Genomic DNA, 17,228 nt, shown 5'->3' with positions numbered 1-17,228 from the left:
GAGCTGACCACCTATGCTCATGAGCAGACCATTGTGCAGGTTTACTTGTATTATTACCTTCTTGGAAAACAAAAACTAGCTTTACAAAGTTTTCTTTTATTTATCGCCGTCAGAGTTGGTACGGTTAAGATTTGATCTTAGGGGAGGGGACGCTGAGGCAGATGACGACATGTGTATCCTGCTTACGATGCAGAAGCTGCCTCCGAGAGGCAAGCCATGTTGCTCGTCTTCCGTTACTCTGATGCCTACTCCCCACGTCTCGTCGAGTTCATTGGTTGCAAATTGTTGAATTAAAGCGAACATGGCTTGGTGCAAAGGAATTAGCTTGTTGACTACATACTTGATACACATGTTTGTTTGATCCGGCAAGACCAGAGAGTTCTTAGCCATGGAGGCTCTCAATGCTCTTTTCAGGCTGGCTGACTCAAAGAATTTATTTCTAAAGCTCGATCCTTTGATTGTTGATAGGCTTTTCTTATATGCTGATGATGTAGTGCTTTTCACTGCTGCCCGGCAACAAGACTTGGTTCTGACAAGAGGGATTTTGGAGCTGTTTGCAGCTGATGCTGGTTTACACACCAACATAGATAAGTGCCTTATTGCTCCGATCCAGTGTAATCTGGAAGCATCTGTCGCTTTACTGAGTTATTTCCCTGCCAAGTTATCCCCACTTCCGATAAAATACCTTGGCATACCACTTTCTGTTGGCAAAGTAAGGAAGAGTGATCTGCAGCCCTTGGTGGATAAGGTCGCTGATGCATTGCCTAGCTGGTCGTGCAGTGCTTGTCAAGTCCAAACTCTCTACAATACCTGTTCATACTGCCATGGCAGTAGCACTCTCTCGGGTTTTGAAATGCATTGATAAACGACGCAGAGCTTTTCTTTGGTCTGGTAGTGAGGAGGTCGGGGGAGGCAAGTGCTTACTAGCTTGGCCCGGTGTTTGCAGACCAGTAGAGCTTGGAGGGCTCGGTTTCATGGACCTGCAATTGTTCGGCTACGCACTGTGGATGCGTTGGCTTTGGTTCAAGAAAACGGATGCCAGTAGACCTTGGGCAAACCTGCAAGATGTGACAGAGCAGATGGTGGTAGATTTGTTCAATGCTTCTGTGTTGGTGGAAATTGGCGCTTTTCTGGTCGGATATGTGGCTCTAAGGTAAAAGTATACAGGATCTTGCTCCCTGTCTGTTCAATACAGTTGGTCCTAGGATTGCCAAAGGTAGAACGGTCGCTCAAGGGCTTGCTAATGATGCATGGGTACGTGATATTGCTGGGGCCCTAACAGTGCAAGTTATTTTGGATTTGCTTCTGATCTGGGAGGCAACTAGAACAGTGCAGCTCCGGCCTGACACGCCAGATAAGTTCATTTGGAAATGGACAAGCGACCGGTGCTTTTACACAACCTCTGCATACCGGGCATTTTTTTATCGGTCAGACTGAAATCCCTGGTGCCAAATGTCTGAAGAAAACACGTGCCCTAGGGAAATGCAAATTCTTTATTTGATTTGTTTTACATGATCGCTGCTGGACGGTTCGTTCAGGACTCCATTACAAGAAAATCTAATATTAACAATTCTATCTATAGGAGTCCTAGACCAATGTATATCCTTGTTGCTTCACGTTTACGATCAATGGAAACTTATCTAATTATAACCTTTCTTAACAGTCTCCCTCAATCATAACCTTCTGAGGTTAAGATTGGTCTTGAAATTTTCAAATAATCTTACAGACAAAGGCTTTGTAAAACCATCTGCAATCTGATCTCCAGACGGGATGAACTCAATCTCCAAAAGTTTCTGAGTTACTCGTTCTCTAATAAAATGAAAATCAACCTCAATATGTTTGGTTCTAGCATGAAACACTGGATTAGCTGACAAATATTTAGCACCAAGATTGTCACACCATAATTTTGCTGCATGTGGATTTTTAACCTCCAATTCTTTGAGTAAAGTTTGTACCCACATAATTTCTGCAGTTGCATTAGCCATAGCTTTATATTCTGACTCTGTACTAGATCTTGATACTGTAGCTTGCTTACGAGCACTCCAGGATACTAAGTTTGATCCAATAAATACAGCAAATCCACCCGTAGATTTTCTATCATCAACATTACCAGCCCAGTCGGCATCCGAGAATGCACTTACTAATGTTGACATTGAGCGATGTATATTTAATCCAAGCTGAGTATTTTGTTTAATATACCTTAATATCCGCTTCACAGCTGCCTAGTGAACAGTAGTAGGTGCATGCAAAAACTGACATACTTTATTTACTGAGAAAGCAATGTCCGGTCTTGTGAGAGTCAAATATTGTAACGCCCCAACTATACTTCTGTACTTTGTAGCATCTTCTGGACCTAACAGTGACCCTTCATGTAAGGATAATTTCTCACTGGTAGATAGAGGGGTAGATACAGCTTTGCAATCTGTCATTCCAACTTTCTTCAAGAGATCCGTAGCATATTTATGCTGAGTCAAAAGAATACCATTCCGTACCTTGTTCACTTCTATTCCCAAGAAATAATGAAGATCACCTAGATCTTTCAAAGCAAAATCTTTTTGTAAATCTTTGAGTAAAGCTGTCGTAGCCTGTTCTGTCGAGCTGACCACAATAATATCATCAACACATACAAGAATATACATAAAGATTCCTCCCTTGTTGAAAATAAACAATGATGTATCAGCTCTTGAAGGCCGAAAACCAAGATCAATAAGTTTAGTACTAAGACGAGAATACCAGGCTCTTGGCGCTTGTTTTAATCCATACAAAGCTTTGTCCAATTTACAAACATAATTTTCCTTGGATTTTTCTACAAAACCTGGAGGTTGTTGCATGTAAACTTCTTCTTCTAATATACCATGCAGAAAGGCATTTTGAACGTCAAGCTGCCGTAAGCTCCATCCTCTAGACACAGCTATAGACAAGACAGTACGAATAGTAGCTGCTTTTACCACCGGACTAAAAGTATCCTCATAATCAAGACCATATCTTTGCTTGAAACCTTTAGCTACCAATCGAGCTTTATATCTGTCTAGACTGCCATCAGCTTTACGTTTGATTTTATACACCCATTTGCATCCTATAATATTAATACCTTTCTGAGGAGGGACCAAGTGCCATGTTTTATTTTTAATCAAAGCATCATATTCAGTTTGCATAGCTGCTTTCCAATGCGAATCACTTAAAGCTTCTTCAACAGTATATGGTTCACCGGTAGAAGAAAATAAACTGTATCTAACAGTGCCATCAGTATATACCTTATCTTTGCGAATCCCGCTTTGCAATCTTGTTCTGGGTCTTTGTGGCGCAGAAGATTCTGATGACATCCCTGTTGGTGCTGAACCAGCCGGTCCTGTTGGCACCGAAGGCGAGCCGCTGGTTCCCCCCATGCTCGCAGGAGGAGGTAATGTGGCAGCGCCAGTACCGCCCGGCAGAGGAGCAGTGGCGGGCGCCGATTCACCCGGGATAGATTGGCTCGCACCTGATGCCGCTCCAGACGCCTGATCAGCTGCCGATCCCAAGGCAGATTCACCAGCCATATCAGCCTCATGTCCTGCGTCTGGTGAACATCCGTCAGTTGATGTGTTTCCTGCAATCAAGTGAGAATTTCCTCCCTGTTGCACTGCAACAAGATCATTAGCAATTTCTGCTGGATGATTAGTAAATTGGCCTACTGAATGTTCTTCTCCATGAGTCGGATTTAAGAGAGTTGGATGGAGACAATGGATTTCAGATCGAAGACGAGCTCCTGCATTGGGATGAAGTTTGGAAAAGGGGAAAACTGTTTCATCAAAGACGACATCCCTAGAAATATAGACGCGACCAGTGGACACATCTAAGCACTTATATCCTTTGTGAAGAGTGCTATAGCCAAGAAAGACACATTGTTTAGATCGAAACTGAAGTTTGTGAGCACTATATGGACGAAGATTAGGCCAACAAGCACAGCCAAAAACTCTCATGGACGTGTAGTCTGGTTTTTGCTGAAAAAGTAATTCGAGAGGTGTGCGATATCCAGTGGTTCTACTAGGAACACGATTTATCAAATATACTCCAGAAAGAAACGCTTCATCCCAAAATTTAAGGGGCATTGATGCATGAGCAAGAAGAGAGAGCCCTACTTCAACAATATGACGATGCTTTCTTTCAGCAGACCCGTTTTGCTGGTGAGCATAAGGACAAGAGACATGATGAACTATGCCTGCTTTAGTAAAAAATGAGTTAAGCTTTTGATATTCACCACCCCAATCTGTTTGCATGGCCAAGATTTTTCTATTAAAGAGACGTTCAACTAAAGCTTGAAACTCTTGAAATTTTTGAAAAACTTCCGACTTAAATTTCAGAAGATATATCCAAGTAAATTTACTAAAGTCACCAATAAAGCTCACGTAATATTTTTTTCTACCAACTGATTCTGGCGCATCACCCCAAACATCAGAGAACACAAGTTCCAAAGGAAATTTTGAAGTACTAGATGACACAGGGTAGGGAAGTTGATGACTTTTGCCCTGTTGACATGCATCACAAACTGTTTCACTAGAGGATTCTCCTAAACATGGGAGATTATTGCTACTGATAACTTTTTTAACAATAGAGGAGGATGGATGACCAAGACGGCTGTGCCACCTTGACTCAGGTAGCTTGGTGGCGCTCATGGCTTGTTTTATTGAAGATGCAGGAAGAGGATATAGGCCTTTGTGACATCGTCCCTTAAGAAGTGTATTCTTCGTTGCCTGATCCTTGATCAAAAAGAAGTTGGGGTGAAATTCAAGAAAGGCTGAGTTATCAGTAGCAAGACGGTGAACTTAAACGAGATTTTTCTTGGCTTGTGGAACATAAAGAACATTTTTTAGATGAATATCACGACTAGGAGTGTGAACAGTAGTATGGCCAATATGACTAATATCCATACCTGTCCCATTTGCTGTGTGAATCTGATCAGACCCATGGTACTTGTTCTTCATCGTCAGCTTTTCCAATTCGCCTGTCACATTGTCGGTGGCACCAGTATCCATGTACCAATTTGTGTCCACCCCATAAGAGTTTGTGGCCGCAGCCACCAATCTCTGATCTGGCACATAATCTTCTTCGAACCTGTGCCAACATTCAGCAGCAGTATGCCTTCTTTTGAAGCATACCTGACACAAGGGCTCTTCATCGGATGAAGCCCTTTGACTATTGTTGTAGTTACGGTTGGAGTTGTAGAAACGACCACGCCCTTGGCGTCCTCCAGGGGTTCCACGACCACCATAGCCGCCGCGAATTCCATTGTTTCCTCGGCCTCCTTGCTGCATGTAGCCTCCACGAGACTGGCCACGGCCGCGGATATTTTTCCCGCGACCACGTCCGCGACTAGCTGCGTTGGCTGATCCTCCCTGGTTCCCTCCATAGACAAGATCCATACGAGTTTCAAAACTGAGGAGCTGTGAATAAAACTCACCAAGAGTGATTGACTCCACTCTAGTGCAGAGAGACGTGACGAGCGGATTGAAATCTTCGCCAAGCCCGGTGATGATGTACTTGATCAATTCTTCATCTTCTAGCGGCCTTCCTGCCGCTTTCATCTCGTCGCCTAGGGCCTTCATCTTGCCAAAGTACTCCGCAACGGACGAACTCCCTTTTTGGGTAGTCGCCAATGCAATCCGTGTGTTCACGGTTCTTGCCCGCGTCTGTGACGCGAACATGTCTTCTATGATCTTCCATGCTTCTGCAGCCGTTGCACATGTAGCAACCTGCGAGAGAATGTCCTTGGACAGGGAATTAAGGAGATAGCTAAGGACCTGCTGGTCCGTTGCTTCCCAATCCTCCAGTGCCGGATTTGGCACTCTGATCTCCTTGTCATCGGCGCCTTTGGTGACAAGTTCTGCAGCGGGTGGTTGAGAGGCGCCAGTGAGGTATCCTTGAAGACGAGCACCACGTACTGCAGCCCGAACTTGCGCCTTCCATAGCGCATGGTTGGACTTCGTCAATTTCTCGGCAATGGGCTGGCCGAGAAGAAGATTGGAGGCGGCAGATGAGCTAGCCATGGCAGATGCAATCTATTTTGACTAGATGGCTCTGATTACCATGTAGAAATCAGAGGGCAGTAGGAAGAACGGTGTCGCCCTATCTTGGGTCGATGCACCGGCTGCGTGTTAATTCAATGATCGGAGAAAAGCCCTCCTCATGGCGTTACATATATACGTGAGACAATAGGAAGTTCGGTCAGGACTCCATTACAAGAAAATCTAATGTTAACAATTCTATCTATAGGAGTCCTAGACCAATGCATATCCTTGTTGCTTCACGTTTACAATCAATGGAAACTTATCTAATTATAACCTTTCTTAACAGATGACACTTGTGTCCTTTGCGCCTAGCAAACTGAATCGATCACACACCTACTGCTGGATTGCTCCTTTGCAAGGGAGATCTGGTACAGAGTCCTGCTTAAGCTGAACTGGCAAGCCCTCACACCGAATGGTCATTCTCATGACCTCGCTGATTGGTGGACGACTTCTCGCAAGAGCTTGGCGAAGACTGAGCGAAAGTGCTTTGATTCCTTCTTATCCTCACCTCTTGGATGTTCTGGACCGAGCGCAATAGAAAAACTTTTGATTCCAAGATCAAGACCGTTTATGAGCTCTTAGCTTGCTTAGAGGAGGAAGTTGTTACCTGATTGCTAGCACGATTTAAGGAGATGAGTGCCTTTGTGGCTGCTTGTGATAGAGTTGCTTGTCGCCATTTGTTAATCATGTAATACAGTTCATAGGATTTGTAAGTTTCGGACCCCGGCTCCTAAACTCCTTTGTACGGACTTTATATTCTTCTTCCTCTTAATAAAAAACGTGCCCAGACACGGTCACGTGCCCAGGCACGGCCGCAAAAGAAGACCAGTTCACCACAAGTGACATTCATGGGGGTGTGGGGCGATGGTGCACGGCGGTTGGTTCGCACTTTTGCAGCAGCAGCATACGATTTTTTTCGTGAAGATATACCATCCAATCAGTGGCGGAGCTATGATTTTTGTATGGGGTATGCCAAATCAAAATGTTCATATGCAAACCGGTAAAATGCATTTAGCAATTTGGTAAAGTTTCATAAAATTACCTAACAATTGGTACACAACTACTAAGTGGCATAAGTTTAAAACACCACACTAATAGTTTGGAATATAAACGGCATAAGTTTAAATAATAAATAGGATTACAACACAATTGTTTAGGCCTAGCTTTCTAATGGCCATGAAAGTCTTAACTACATCATCTTCATCCACATCTTCCAAAATGTGGTCTCACGCATATGAGAGTCGACACTCGCAAGTCGCGCGTCGGTCGCGCGAGGGCCAAGTGGCCGCGGGACAGAAGGGAAATTGGATTTTTTTGGCAAGAAGGGAAAATGGATTTTTTTTTACAAATTACACGTATATTTATTGCACTGGACTTAGGGTATTGCCGCACGTACCCGTGCAGCCTACCAAATCCGCCAGTGCATCCAATGCCTTTTTGCTACATCCACCACGCCGTTCACAGCCTCACAGGGCATGTCTAAGGACTAAGGCTCAAAGCAACCTCGTGTAGTCGTGTCAGAGAGAGAGAAGAGAGAGAGAAGATTTCAGCCATTTTGGCGAGACAATGACTGTTACAGCGAAAGAAAAAACACCACCCTCAAAAAGAAAAGAAGAAGAAAAAACACCGGCAAAATTTCCGGCCTAGAACGAAGCGGCCCACAGGCCACAGCTCGAGCCCATCCCATGTCCGGACCAACTCGATTGCCCGCCTCCCCCGCCCGTCCCAGTCTCCTACTCTCCTCCAAGGCACCAACTCCTCCCCCGCTCCCATCCTCCTCTCTCTCTCTCGCCCGTACGGCACCGCCTCCCAGACCCTAGCAATGGAGAAGGCGGGCGAATCGGTCGTGGAGGGAGCTGCGCCGCCGCCGATGCCTCCACCCAATGCGGCCGAGCGCTGCGGGAGATCGCCCTATGCCGCCTCTCCATGCCGCTGCGGCGCAGGCGCTCTTGTTCCCCTCATCGAGGCCCCCAAATCCTAACGATTCGTCGGGCTATGGGAACTTCGTGAGCCCTCGGCGTCGGTAGTCGCGGCGTTGCTGGAGAACAACGGCGATATCTCCCCGCCGCGGCGAGTCCGCGTCGACGTGTCGCACCTCCACCGCCTTCTGCGTCAAGCCTCCCTCCCCTCTACCGGTAAATTCTGGAAACCCCTTTGTTTCGTTGCCGAGCGCGTGGCTGTGATTTCATTGTGACGGGGGGTAGGTTTCGATTGGGCGGGACGGCGGGTGGTTTGGTTGCAAATCGTGTTTCGATTTGATTCCTGTGGCGTGATCTCTGTACCCTACAGTCTCAGCGGGGTGATGAATCGGCTGGGGTTATGTTGGGGTTCGAATTGGTAAGGGTAATCTTAGGATTTTCATGACGGCATGACTCTGGTTGTTAGGCACAACCCTTTCTCACATATATCATGTATTGATTGGGCGGGACAGCAGGTTGTTTGGTTCCAAATCATGTTTCGAATTAATTCCCGTGGTGTGATTTGTGTACCATACAATCGCAGCGGGGTGATGAATCGGCTGGGGTTGTGTTAGGGTTCGAATTGGTAAGGATAATCTTAGGGTTTTCATGAAGGCATGACCCCTTTCTCATATATATCATTTTTGCATTAGAAGTTCCTTGTGATTCTCATGTGTTAGGCATTCCTGTTGTAGTAGTGGTACTGTGCTTGCTATAGTTTTTTTCCTACGCTGGTGTTGTTTGTACTCAGTTGGTTTGTTTGGGGCATATGGTGTCTAGAATTACCTTGCCGCTGAAAATTGTTCCTACCTTACTGGTCTTTAATGTGCACTTAATCTGTTTTGTGATAGCATAATTTTGGATTTTGTAAGTGTTTCGAAAAAATATGCCTAGTGGTTCACTGATTTTCTGTGATATTTTATATATCTGGACAAACATGTGATCCTTGTGTTTTGTTCATTTGCAGCCTGTCCATGTTTATTCTTTATGTTTGATGCACGTTATGCTTTATTCAGTTGTGATTTCATGAATCCAGACACGATATTGATACTGTATGCTATTTGCAGCATGTCTGTCTTTATTCATTAAACCATTGATGTTTAGTCAATGATGCCCATTTTGTGACTGTTGGCTTATGACTATAAATTTTATGAGGTTGTGAGAATATGGATGATATCCATTGACTAGTTGAGTGGAGGGTAGTGATATGGCAAAGTTCTTTGTTTTAGTGTATTCTCAATCTTCCTTTCTGATGCCCTATGCCATGTTATTTTGACCCTCTTCTGTTGATATTTGTTCTCTGATACCTTATGCCATGTTATACTGACCCTCTCCTGTTGATAATTGTTCCGTTGTGATCTGATAGTGACTTTTTATGAACAGTATTTGCAGCCACCATCGATTTCTCTAAAGAATTGACATCATGATCTCCACCTATGGTTATAACAGGGAGTGATCCTCAGGTCCTTCCTTTAACTCCCTTGTGTTGTGTTTGTCATCTAAAACAGATGATTACTTGGAATTTTCTATTTGATTGCTGTGGCGTGATTTGTGTACCACTGTACCAAAAATTTCAGCAGGGTGATGAATCGGCTGTGGTTTTGTTAAGAGTGTGATTTATTCTCTTATAAATAGATGATTGCTGCGCTTTGTTTGTTTATAGCGTGCTGTCTTTATTCTTTATTTAAAAACACACCATTTTAATGTTGTAGCTGGATTGCATGCGGCGCTTCCCAAGTACATAGAATTTACTATGTATGTATCTAGATATACACTATATCTAAATACAAGACAAGCCAAAACGACCTATAATCTGAAACGAAGTAGATTCTAGCTTGATCATCAAGAGTTCCATAAACTGGCAATCTCACGATAATATACATGCAGCCACAGATTATTTGTCCTCGTACCTGGATCCATCGCATCAGAACAGGCATGGCCTGGCATCCGTGACGTATTAGATGAACAATAATCCAATGACCTACAATTTGAGGCCTCAGCTGCTCAATTATCTGATGAATAACATGCAACATGGACCATATAATGTCACAATTGTAAATAAAGAATTAAGATATCACAAAATAAATACACAAATAAACTAAATAAGGGTTCATTTTGTGCCATTTAAACTATACCTCAAGTTGGCATGGCAAATATAGCTACACCATTGCAGCTTTCCCAATAGGAGGTGTATTCAAACATCACAATCTTTTATCTTTACAATGTATAGTGGCTGCCATATTATAAAGTAATCTACTGTGATCTAAAATGTTTCAAGTCAATTGAACTTGAAAACCTGGGGCTTCGGGGTTACCTTCACGCTCTCCGGCGCCGGCGAGGACTGGTCCGACGGTGAGATTGGGGCGGGCGGGCGGCCTCACAGGCGCGCTTGGCTGGCGAGGAAGGTGGCGCACGCGATTCTCTTCTCGATTTGGCCGTGGTCGTCAACGCGTCGTCAATGGGGAAAGTGAAAGGAGGGGGAGACGAGGAGTCCAGGAAGAGGAAAGGCCAAAAGTGCTTCTACTTCGGACGCGGGTCCCACGCCATTTCATCCTGTCGCGCGTCCGCCGGCAAACAGTTCATTTCCAAGGGAGGAGGCGAGCCGTCTCCAGTACACTAGTGACTACATGAGCGTACTTGGAGGTTGTAGACGTAGCGATTACATGCCGTCACTGATATATGCTCTCGGTCAAAATTATTTGGCAGAAAGCAAAAGTTACAGCCTACCGTTTGATTAGAGCCTAGATGTTTCTTGAAAATAATTAGAGCCAAGTTGTAACCAAATTTCTTTCCTTTTTTAAATGAAGATCTACGAATTGTTTTAACTAATGAGGGATAACATTCAATGTTCAAACTTTTGGATAAGAGAAAATTACAGACGAGTTCCATTACATGATCCACACATATATAACTCTACCACGTGCTAAATGCACGCGGTAAATTGCTCTTACAAAGACGCAGTCAAGCACATAATAAGTTACAGCTTAACTTAACCGAGGGTTACTCTCATAGACGATGGATACTAGTACCAAATCTTGAAACATTTTGTACTTCTGAACTCTTCATCAGTTCTTCCTTCCGTGCACAGCCCTGAGGAGGTCGTTCATAACCGAAGGGCAGCTCGCCATGAGATGGCTGTACCCCTCGGTCGCCATGGCGGCTTCAAGGTTCGCAGCGATGAGCTCGACGCACTTGGCCTTGAGATGCGAGCAGACGTGCTGCTCCGCCAAGGCCAGCGTCGCCGCCGCCGTCTCGACGTTGACGCCATCGTAGAGCCTGTCCTCGCAGACCAGCTTGAGCCTGTCGATGCCGTACCTGTCCGCCGCGACGAGGAGGTGCTGCGCGACGGCCGCCCCGTCCTCCGGCCGGTCGAGCTCCGGCGCCGTGTCGGTGTAGATGAAGCGGAGCATGGCCCCGAGCACCGCCGCGTCCATGTCCTCGATCTCGACGACCGGCGAGCGCGCCTCCTTCATGTGCCCGAAGAACTCCGCCGCGAAGACCGGGGATCTCGAAGCGAGTACGGCCTTGTGCACTTTGAAGGACTCGCCAGACGCGACGAGCGTGACGTCGGCTCCCGTCCCCTTCCGCAGGAGCTCGCCGAGGTGATGGTTCAGGCCGGAGGACCGGAGCAGATGATCTGCCGGGCGATGGGCGGTTGCTTTGTTACGGAGTTCTCTGAGCACCTTGAGCGTACACTCCACGGTGAACGCATCATCATTGAGGTAACCTGATGTTTGCAGATCACGTCTTGACATGAGGGCTCCTAAATAACGACATTCCGCTGAGCGCAACTTAACAGTCGAGGAAATCCCTGGAGATGGTTTGATCTTCCCGCTAGGATCTATTAACCGACAGCTGAAGTTGGCATTGACATCGCTGGGCGTGCGCACCTCACTACAGAAGGGGAGATTAATCGCAACACTACCGCAGTAGTTTGGAAGCACTTGAACCTCCCAATCATATCCGCCGACCTTCCATCTCCCCGACGTGAGGACCTCGTGTCCGGCCATGGCAGCCGTCACAGAAAATCCTTGGACCTTGATCTGTTTCGACGAGTGAACAACATCAGTGAGGGTCTCCGCTGTAGAAGGCATCTCGGGTAGTACAAGGGCAGGAGGGGAGGGGAGATACCGTGAGACTGTGAGAGGCTGAAAGCGATGGTGAAACGATGGAATAGTACTGTGCGGTTTATACATGGGCTGCGGCGCCTCTTCAGAGTTGAAACCGATCGACGACTGCTCGGCTGATGATTGACGGTCAGAGTTAGCGACCTTCGACGACATCATCAACACTTGCGTTCTGCGTTCTGCGACCTTCGACGTTCCTGATTCCCTACCCGGCGTTTGCTTCTTCACCTTCGGAAACGCCAATGCCCACTTCGCGTACTATGCGTTTTATGCTACCTAATATGCTAATGTACCCATAATATACTACGAACAGCAATTGGGCATCGAGACGCTCAGCATGATTTTCTTTTTGCGGCGACTCAAATTGTTCCTTGTGAATATACTTACCATACAGATTGCCAATTCAAGAAGCAAGTTGTTCATAATTAGCACAAAATTTGGCTCGGTAGAAAACGCTCATGATGATCTTTTTCGCTTCGCTTTTTATTGGACGCTAGAGAAAGGAGGCCCCCGCGTCACCCCCAAGGGCGACTTGGGCGGAACCCGCGCCACCGGCGCCTAGCTTCCCCGCCCTTGTCCCTACCCCTTGCTGCCGCCAGTGAGCACCTCGCTAAAAGCCCGTGCGGGTGCCAGGACGGCGGTGGCAGGGCATCTCTGCCATCCCCCCGCTCCCCCCCCCTTGGTCCTTACCCCCTAGCCTCGCCGAGCACCGCCCCGGAGCTGCAGCCGTCCATGGAGCTCCGGCACCCAGATTCATTCAATTCTCTCCTGGACCGGATCTCGAGCTCCCCGATGGTGCTACGCTCGGCGCTTGGGCAGAGCTTGCGACTCCACCTGGGGGCGACAGGTGGGGCGGCAACCATCCAGCCACCGCCGTGCCATCCGTGTGCGGCGATCCTCCCCTCTGTGCGGTACTCTGTGGTCAAATTCAGCCTCCGAGGGTCCTGATCTGCCATATATGGGGAGTTTCACGGGCGGACGCGCGTCTGCTGGGTTGGTGGCGGGAGGGGGGTTCTTCCCTCTCCCCCGCATCCGCCACGCCTGTCGCCCATGCCATTGGGCCACAACAAGATCCCTCCTGCAGGTTGGGGCACCATAGCCGTGTCGCTCCTGCTGGCGATAGGCGTGGCTTCCCGGCCCTGCAGGACAGCGTCGCGGTTGCGGTCCTATCAACAACTGGCGGCGGGCGCTGTGCCTTGCTGCTCGTGAATCTCCAAGGATTCAACAAGCAGGGTGCGCGGAGCCCGCGGTGGCCTGCAGGACAATGCCGCACTGAAGTGTGCCATCTCGCGACGCTGTACATCAGGCTCGCTGTTGCCCGAGCTCTCTGTTGTTGTCTCCACTTGTTTAAGTGGTTGCGGCGGTGGGGAGCATGCACTTGGGCGTGGCAATGGCCAATGATGGTGTGCCTCGCTGCATCGCGTGAGCCGCTAAGGGCTCAAGCAGCAAGGGCATGGTTGATGGAGTCGCAGGCCATCAGAAATCTAGCCGGCCACGATGATGATGACGTCCTTAGCGCCATTCACCTCCTTGGAGGCGTTGTCATTGCGATTCCAAGGTTTAGGAAGCGATGGCTTGATGTGCAGCGAAAGCATCAAGTATATTGTAGGCCTACAGCTTCCAAACTCGAAGGTGATGCCACTACAATACCTGATGTCTTGTGTTGTGGTTTTAGTTTAAGTGGTTACGCCATATTCTGAATCCTTATGTTAGGATGCGTTGTTATATGTGGTCATGCCATATTTCGCCTTATGCTAGGTAGCTTGAGATCTAGTTTAGCTAGGTGGCTTGTAGTGGTTTTAGCCCGGTTTTTTCGAATTAACCGAGCGATGTTGTTGGGTTTTATCTTATTTTCCTCTTATTTGAATACAATTCAGGTGGGAATGTCCCCCTCCCCCCCCCCCCGCGGTGACCATTAAAAAACATCGCCTTTTATTTTTCTTTTAGAAATGTCACACCCGATTTATAAGAATATAAATCGAGCAATCATATATGCGCCAGGATCAAGTCACGCATATATACAACAGAATCATCAAGATATCACAACACGTATCTCGAAATAAAAGCGTATAAATTATAAATGAATATCTTTATTACAACTAAATCAAGAATCAGTTCAAGGAATGCGGAAGCGTAAAATAAATACATGAAGAATAGGGCGCCACAGGGACGTCGGCTGGGAGACAACGCCTAGAAATCGTCGAGTCCGCTGATGTAGTCCTCCACGTCGTCTGGTACTGAGCAGCAGTCGAAGATGTCCAAGAGAACAGAAGAGTAGAGAGGCAAGTGTGAGTACAAACTCGTACTCAACAAGTATAACACAAACTATGAGGCTTTAAGGTTGGCTGACTCAACTGCATTAGCTTTTAGTCTTGGCAGAATTTTATTAAGACTATTTACTACAAGTGGATGAGTTACCATAACCCGAATTTCATAATAATTAATCAGGATTTATAAAGCTACTGAGAAACCAAACCAAGCCAAACCACCAAGATAAACACCACTAATCAAATGAGGATCTGGGCCGCTCATGACTGTGAGCACAGCTGATATATCAGTTTTACACTCTCGAGAGGTTGCACAACTTTACCCACAAGTCGTGAGCTACGCTATTTGTTTATCACACTTCCTTAGGTGAGATGGCTAGCCAGCACACTACGAGACCGTTACAAAGGATCACGTTGGTAAGATGTAACCGCTAAGGTTTCTGGATCAGCAACGATGGGGCCCACCTCACGGGGGTACAAGACACACAGCACAGACCAAGCCGGAGGAGCAGGGACCATTGAAGCTTACCACCCTTCTTGCCCACGCAGGTAAGTTACTCCCGAACCAAAATGACCTAATTAGTAGGTCAAGACCGTCCCATTCCAGTCTTGTGGTTGCGCGGTTGTCCCAGGTTGTCGCTCTATGAACCGGTCCTTATGGAGAGTGGCCAACCAAGCACTAAGCACCGTGCTGGCCCCCTAAACCATGTTTCTAACAAAAACATATTTTAACGAGACGTGAGCCACTCAAGCACACAGCACAGAGGGCCACTCTTAGAATTAAGTTGCATATAACCATTAATCAAATTTAATTAAAAAGGACTGAGATGGGTGAGAGCGCAGCACCTAACACAACTAACCAAAATGCAACCCAAGGTATATATATATAAAGGATAAGGTGGCTAGGAAGTCCTTATAGGCATACAGAATTAAAATGCAGTATGAAATTGTATTTAATAGTGATAGGATGTTCATGTTATACTTGCCTTCCTCGAAGTTCTTCTGCTGCTGCTCAAATTGCTCTGCAGAAAGGGGCTCCTGGTACTCGTCCAAAGGCTCAGTGTCTACTCACGATCGTAACGCCAAAACATGGTCCAGCACATACACATACATACAAATAAAGAAAAAAGATAAGAAACAGTATAACATTACATAAAAATAGCACACTAAACTATGCTAGAACTATTCTACGCGTTACAACGATCGCGTGAGCGCGAAAACCACCTAAAACGGAGCTAATACGTGAAATCTAGGGCAAAAACAAGGTCCAGGGGCCTTTCTGTAAGAAAACAGGAAAACCAGGGGGTTCTGTGCTAAAACCGAGGGCCTAAACATAATTAAAGGCTAGATCTGGGGTCTAACCCGCAAAAACACTGGGGGTGGACGGCGGGTTCTATTTCTAAAGAACTCAGGGGCCTAAACGAATAAAATAGGATCTAACTGCAAATATTCTTGAACTACAGGTGGACCGCAGGTTGATTTCTCAAAAGGGCAGGGGCTCTTTAGCAAGAAAACTAGGCTGAAGCGGTACGCTCTAATTAGGGCCGTTGGATCAAGATCTGGCGGTGCAATACAAAGGGGATGGGGGGGTCGGCACTGGCGGCGGCGATTGCTCGTCGGAGAACACCCCCGTGGCGGCGGCTCGCCGAAAACACGCCGGACTTGGCCTATCTTGGCCGTCCGGGCTCGGATTTGAACGAGATCAAGCCTGGGAGCTAGGGCTTGGCACGACGAACTCGTCTGTGCACCTGTGGTGGTGGATTAGGGCACATTTAGGGCATTACGACGGCTAGGGCGGCTCGGGGTGGCGGACAACGCCGGCGTGCGCGCGTTCCGGACGCTACGGCCCGCCAGAAGCTACGATAGCTAACGCATAAACTTCGGGGGTTGATGTGATGCTCACCAGAGACTTGCGGTGGCCGGAGCTGCAGCGTAGGCTACAGTCGACGATGGCCGGCGGCGAAGGAGGTCAAGTTCTCGCGAACCGGCGGCTGCAGACGAGCTCCGGGGTTCGGGTCACCCTAGATCGCCTTAGGAGGCTCCTGCGAAGATGACTGAGGGGTTAATAGGGTGCAAAGATCACCGGCGGCGAGGAATTTCGAGGGCGGAGCGGGATACCGGCAGCGGTCCTCGGCTCGATTCCGGCACGGGCAGGGCTCGGGGTTGAGGGGGGAAGACTCGAGGAGCTTCCTGGCGGGACGGCGAAGCTGCTGCGAGCCTCGGCCGGGGCTGTGACGCACTGGAGCGGCCGGCCCACGACGGAGCAGAGACGCTGCACGGCGGAGCAAGCGGGCGGCGGCGCTAAGGCTTCGGTGGCGGCTGCGGCGGTGAGGGTAGGGAGCAGAGGAGGTTGGTGATCCTATTTGAAGGGCGGCGAAGTACCCTTGGCGTGCGGGCCCGAGCTGGATTGGCTGGCCGGAGATTTCGGGAGGGACGTTGCGCGCCGGGGAAGAAGGGGGAAAAGGGGAGGATGGAGGAGCTGACATGTGGGGACATTCGGTCAGAGAGAAGGAGAGGGAGAGGGAGGAGGCGCTCGGGCTGGGCTGTGCTGAGGGGCTGTGGGAGCTGGCCTCGGTGCCGCTCATGCGGGGAAAGGAGGGGGAAGGGGAGAGCTGGGCCGGGCCGGCTGAGAGAAAGAAGAGAGGGGGAGAGATGGGCCGCGGGGAAAGAGCCGGCCCAAGAGGTTTGGGCTGCTTTCTTTTCCTCTTCTTTTCCTTTTCTTTTCCACACTCAAACTATTTGAACACAACTATTTGAATTCAAATAAATTTGAATTCAAACCCTATGCACTCAACACAAATAAACAATGCTCCAGCATGAATGCACAAACAA

At 47.7% G+C, this 17,228-nt stretch overlaps 1 protein-coding gene, 1 long non-coding RNA gene and 1 other non-coding gene across 3 annotated transcripts; 1 reads left to right on the top strand and 2 right to left on the bottom strand.

The window, feature by feature from the left end:
• Positions 1-5,404: 5,404 nt before the first annotated feature.
• Positions 5,405-5,543, bottom strand: LOC112891218. Its single transcript, XR_003228447.1, has one exon. It is a non-coding gene; the product is annotated as a small nucleolar RNA Z247 (small nucleolar RNA).
• A 2,217-nt stretch (positions 5,544-7,760) lies between these two features.
• LOC112890129 lies at positions 7,761-9,596 on the top strand. Its single transcript, XR_003228260.1, has 2 exons — positions 7,761-8,179; positions 9,386-9,596. It is a non-coding gene; the product is annotated as an uncharacterized LOC112890129 (long non-coding RNA).
• Positions 9,597-11,067: 1,471 nt separating this feature from the next.
• Positions 11,068-12,096, bottom strand: LOC112889118 (BTB/POZ and MATH domain-containing protein 2-like). The gene has a single exon (XM_025955608.1). The coding sequence runs from the start codon at positions 12,094-12,096 to the stop codon at positions 11,068-11,070; it is 1,029 nt and encodes a 342-aa protein (XP_025811393.1).
• Positions 12,097-17,228: the final 5,132 nt, after the last annotated feature.

This window comes from Panicum hallii, chromosome 4 (assembly GCF_002211085.1).
Source record: "Panicum hallii strain FIL2 chromosome 4, PHallii_v3.1, whole genome shotgun sequence".
Taxonomy (NCBI): domain Eukaryota; kingdom Viridiplantae; phylum Streptophyta; class Magnoliopsida; order Poales; family Poaceae; genus Panicum; species Panicum hallii.
This window is presented reverse-complemented; position numbering and strand designations above follow the sequence as displayed.

Bases quoted from the DNA above. Each gene is read 5' to 3' on its own strand.
- LOC112889118 (XM_025955608.1), bottom strand. From the start codon at position 12,096: ATGCCTTCTACAGCGGAGACCCTCACTGATGTTGTTCACTCGTCGAAA.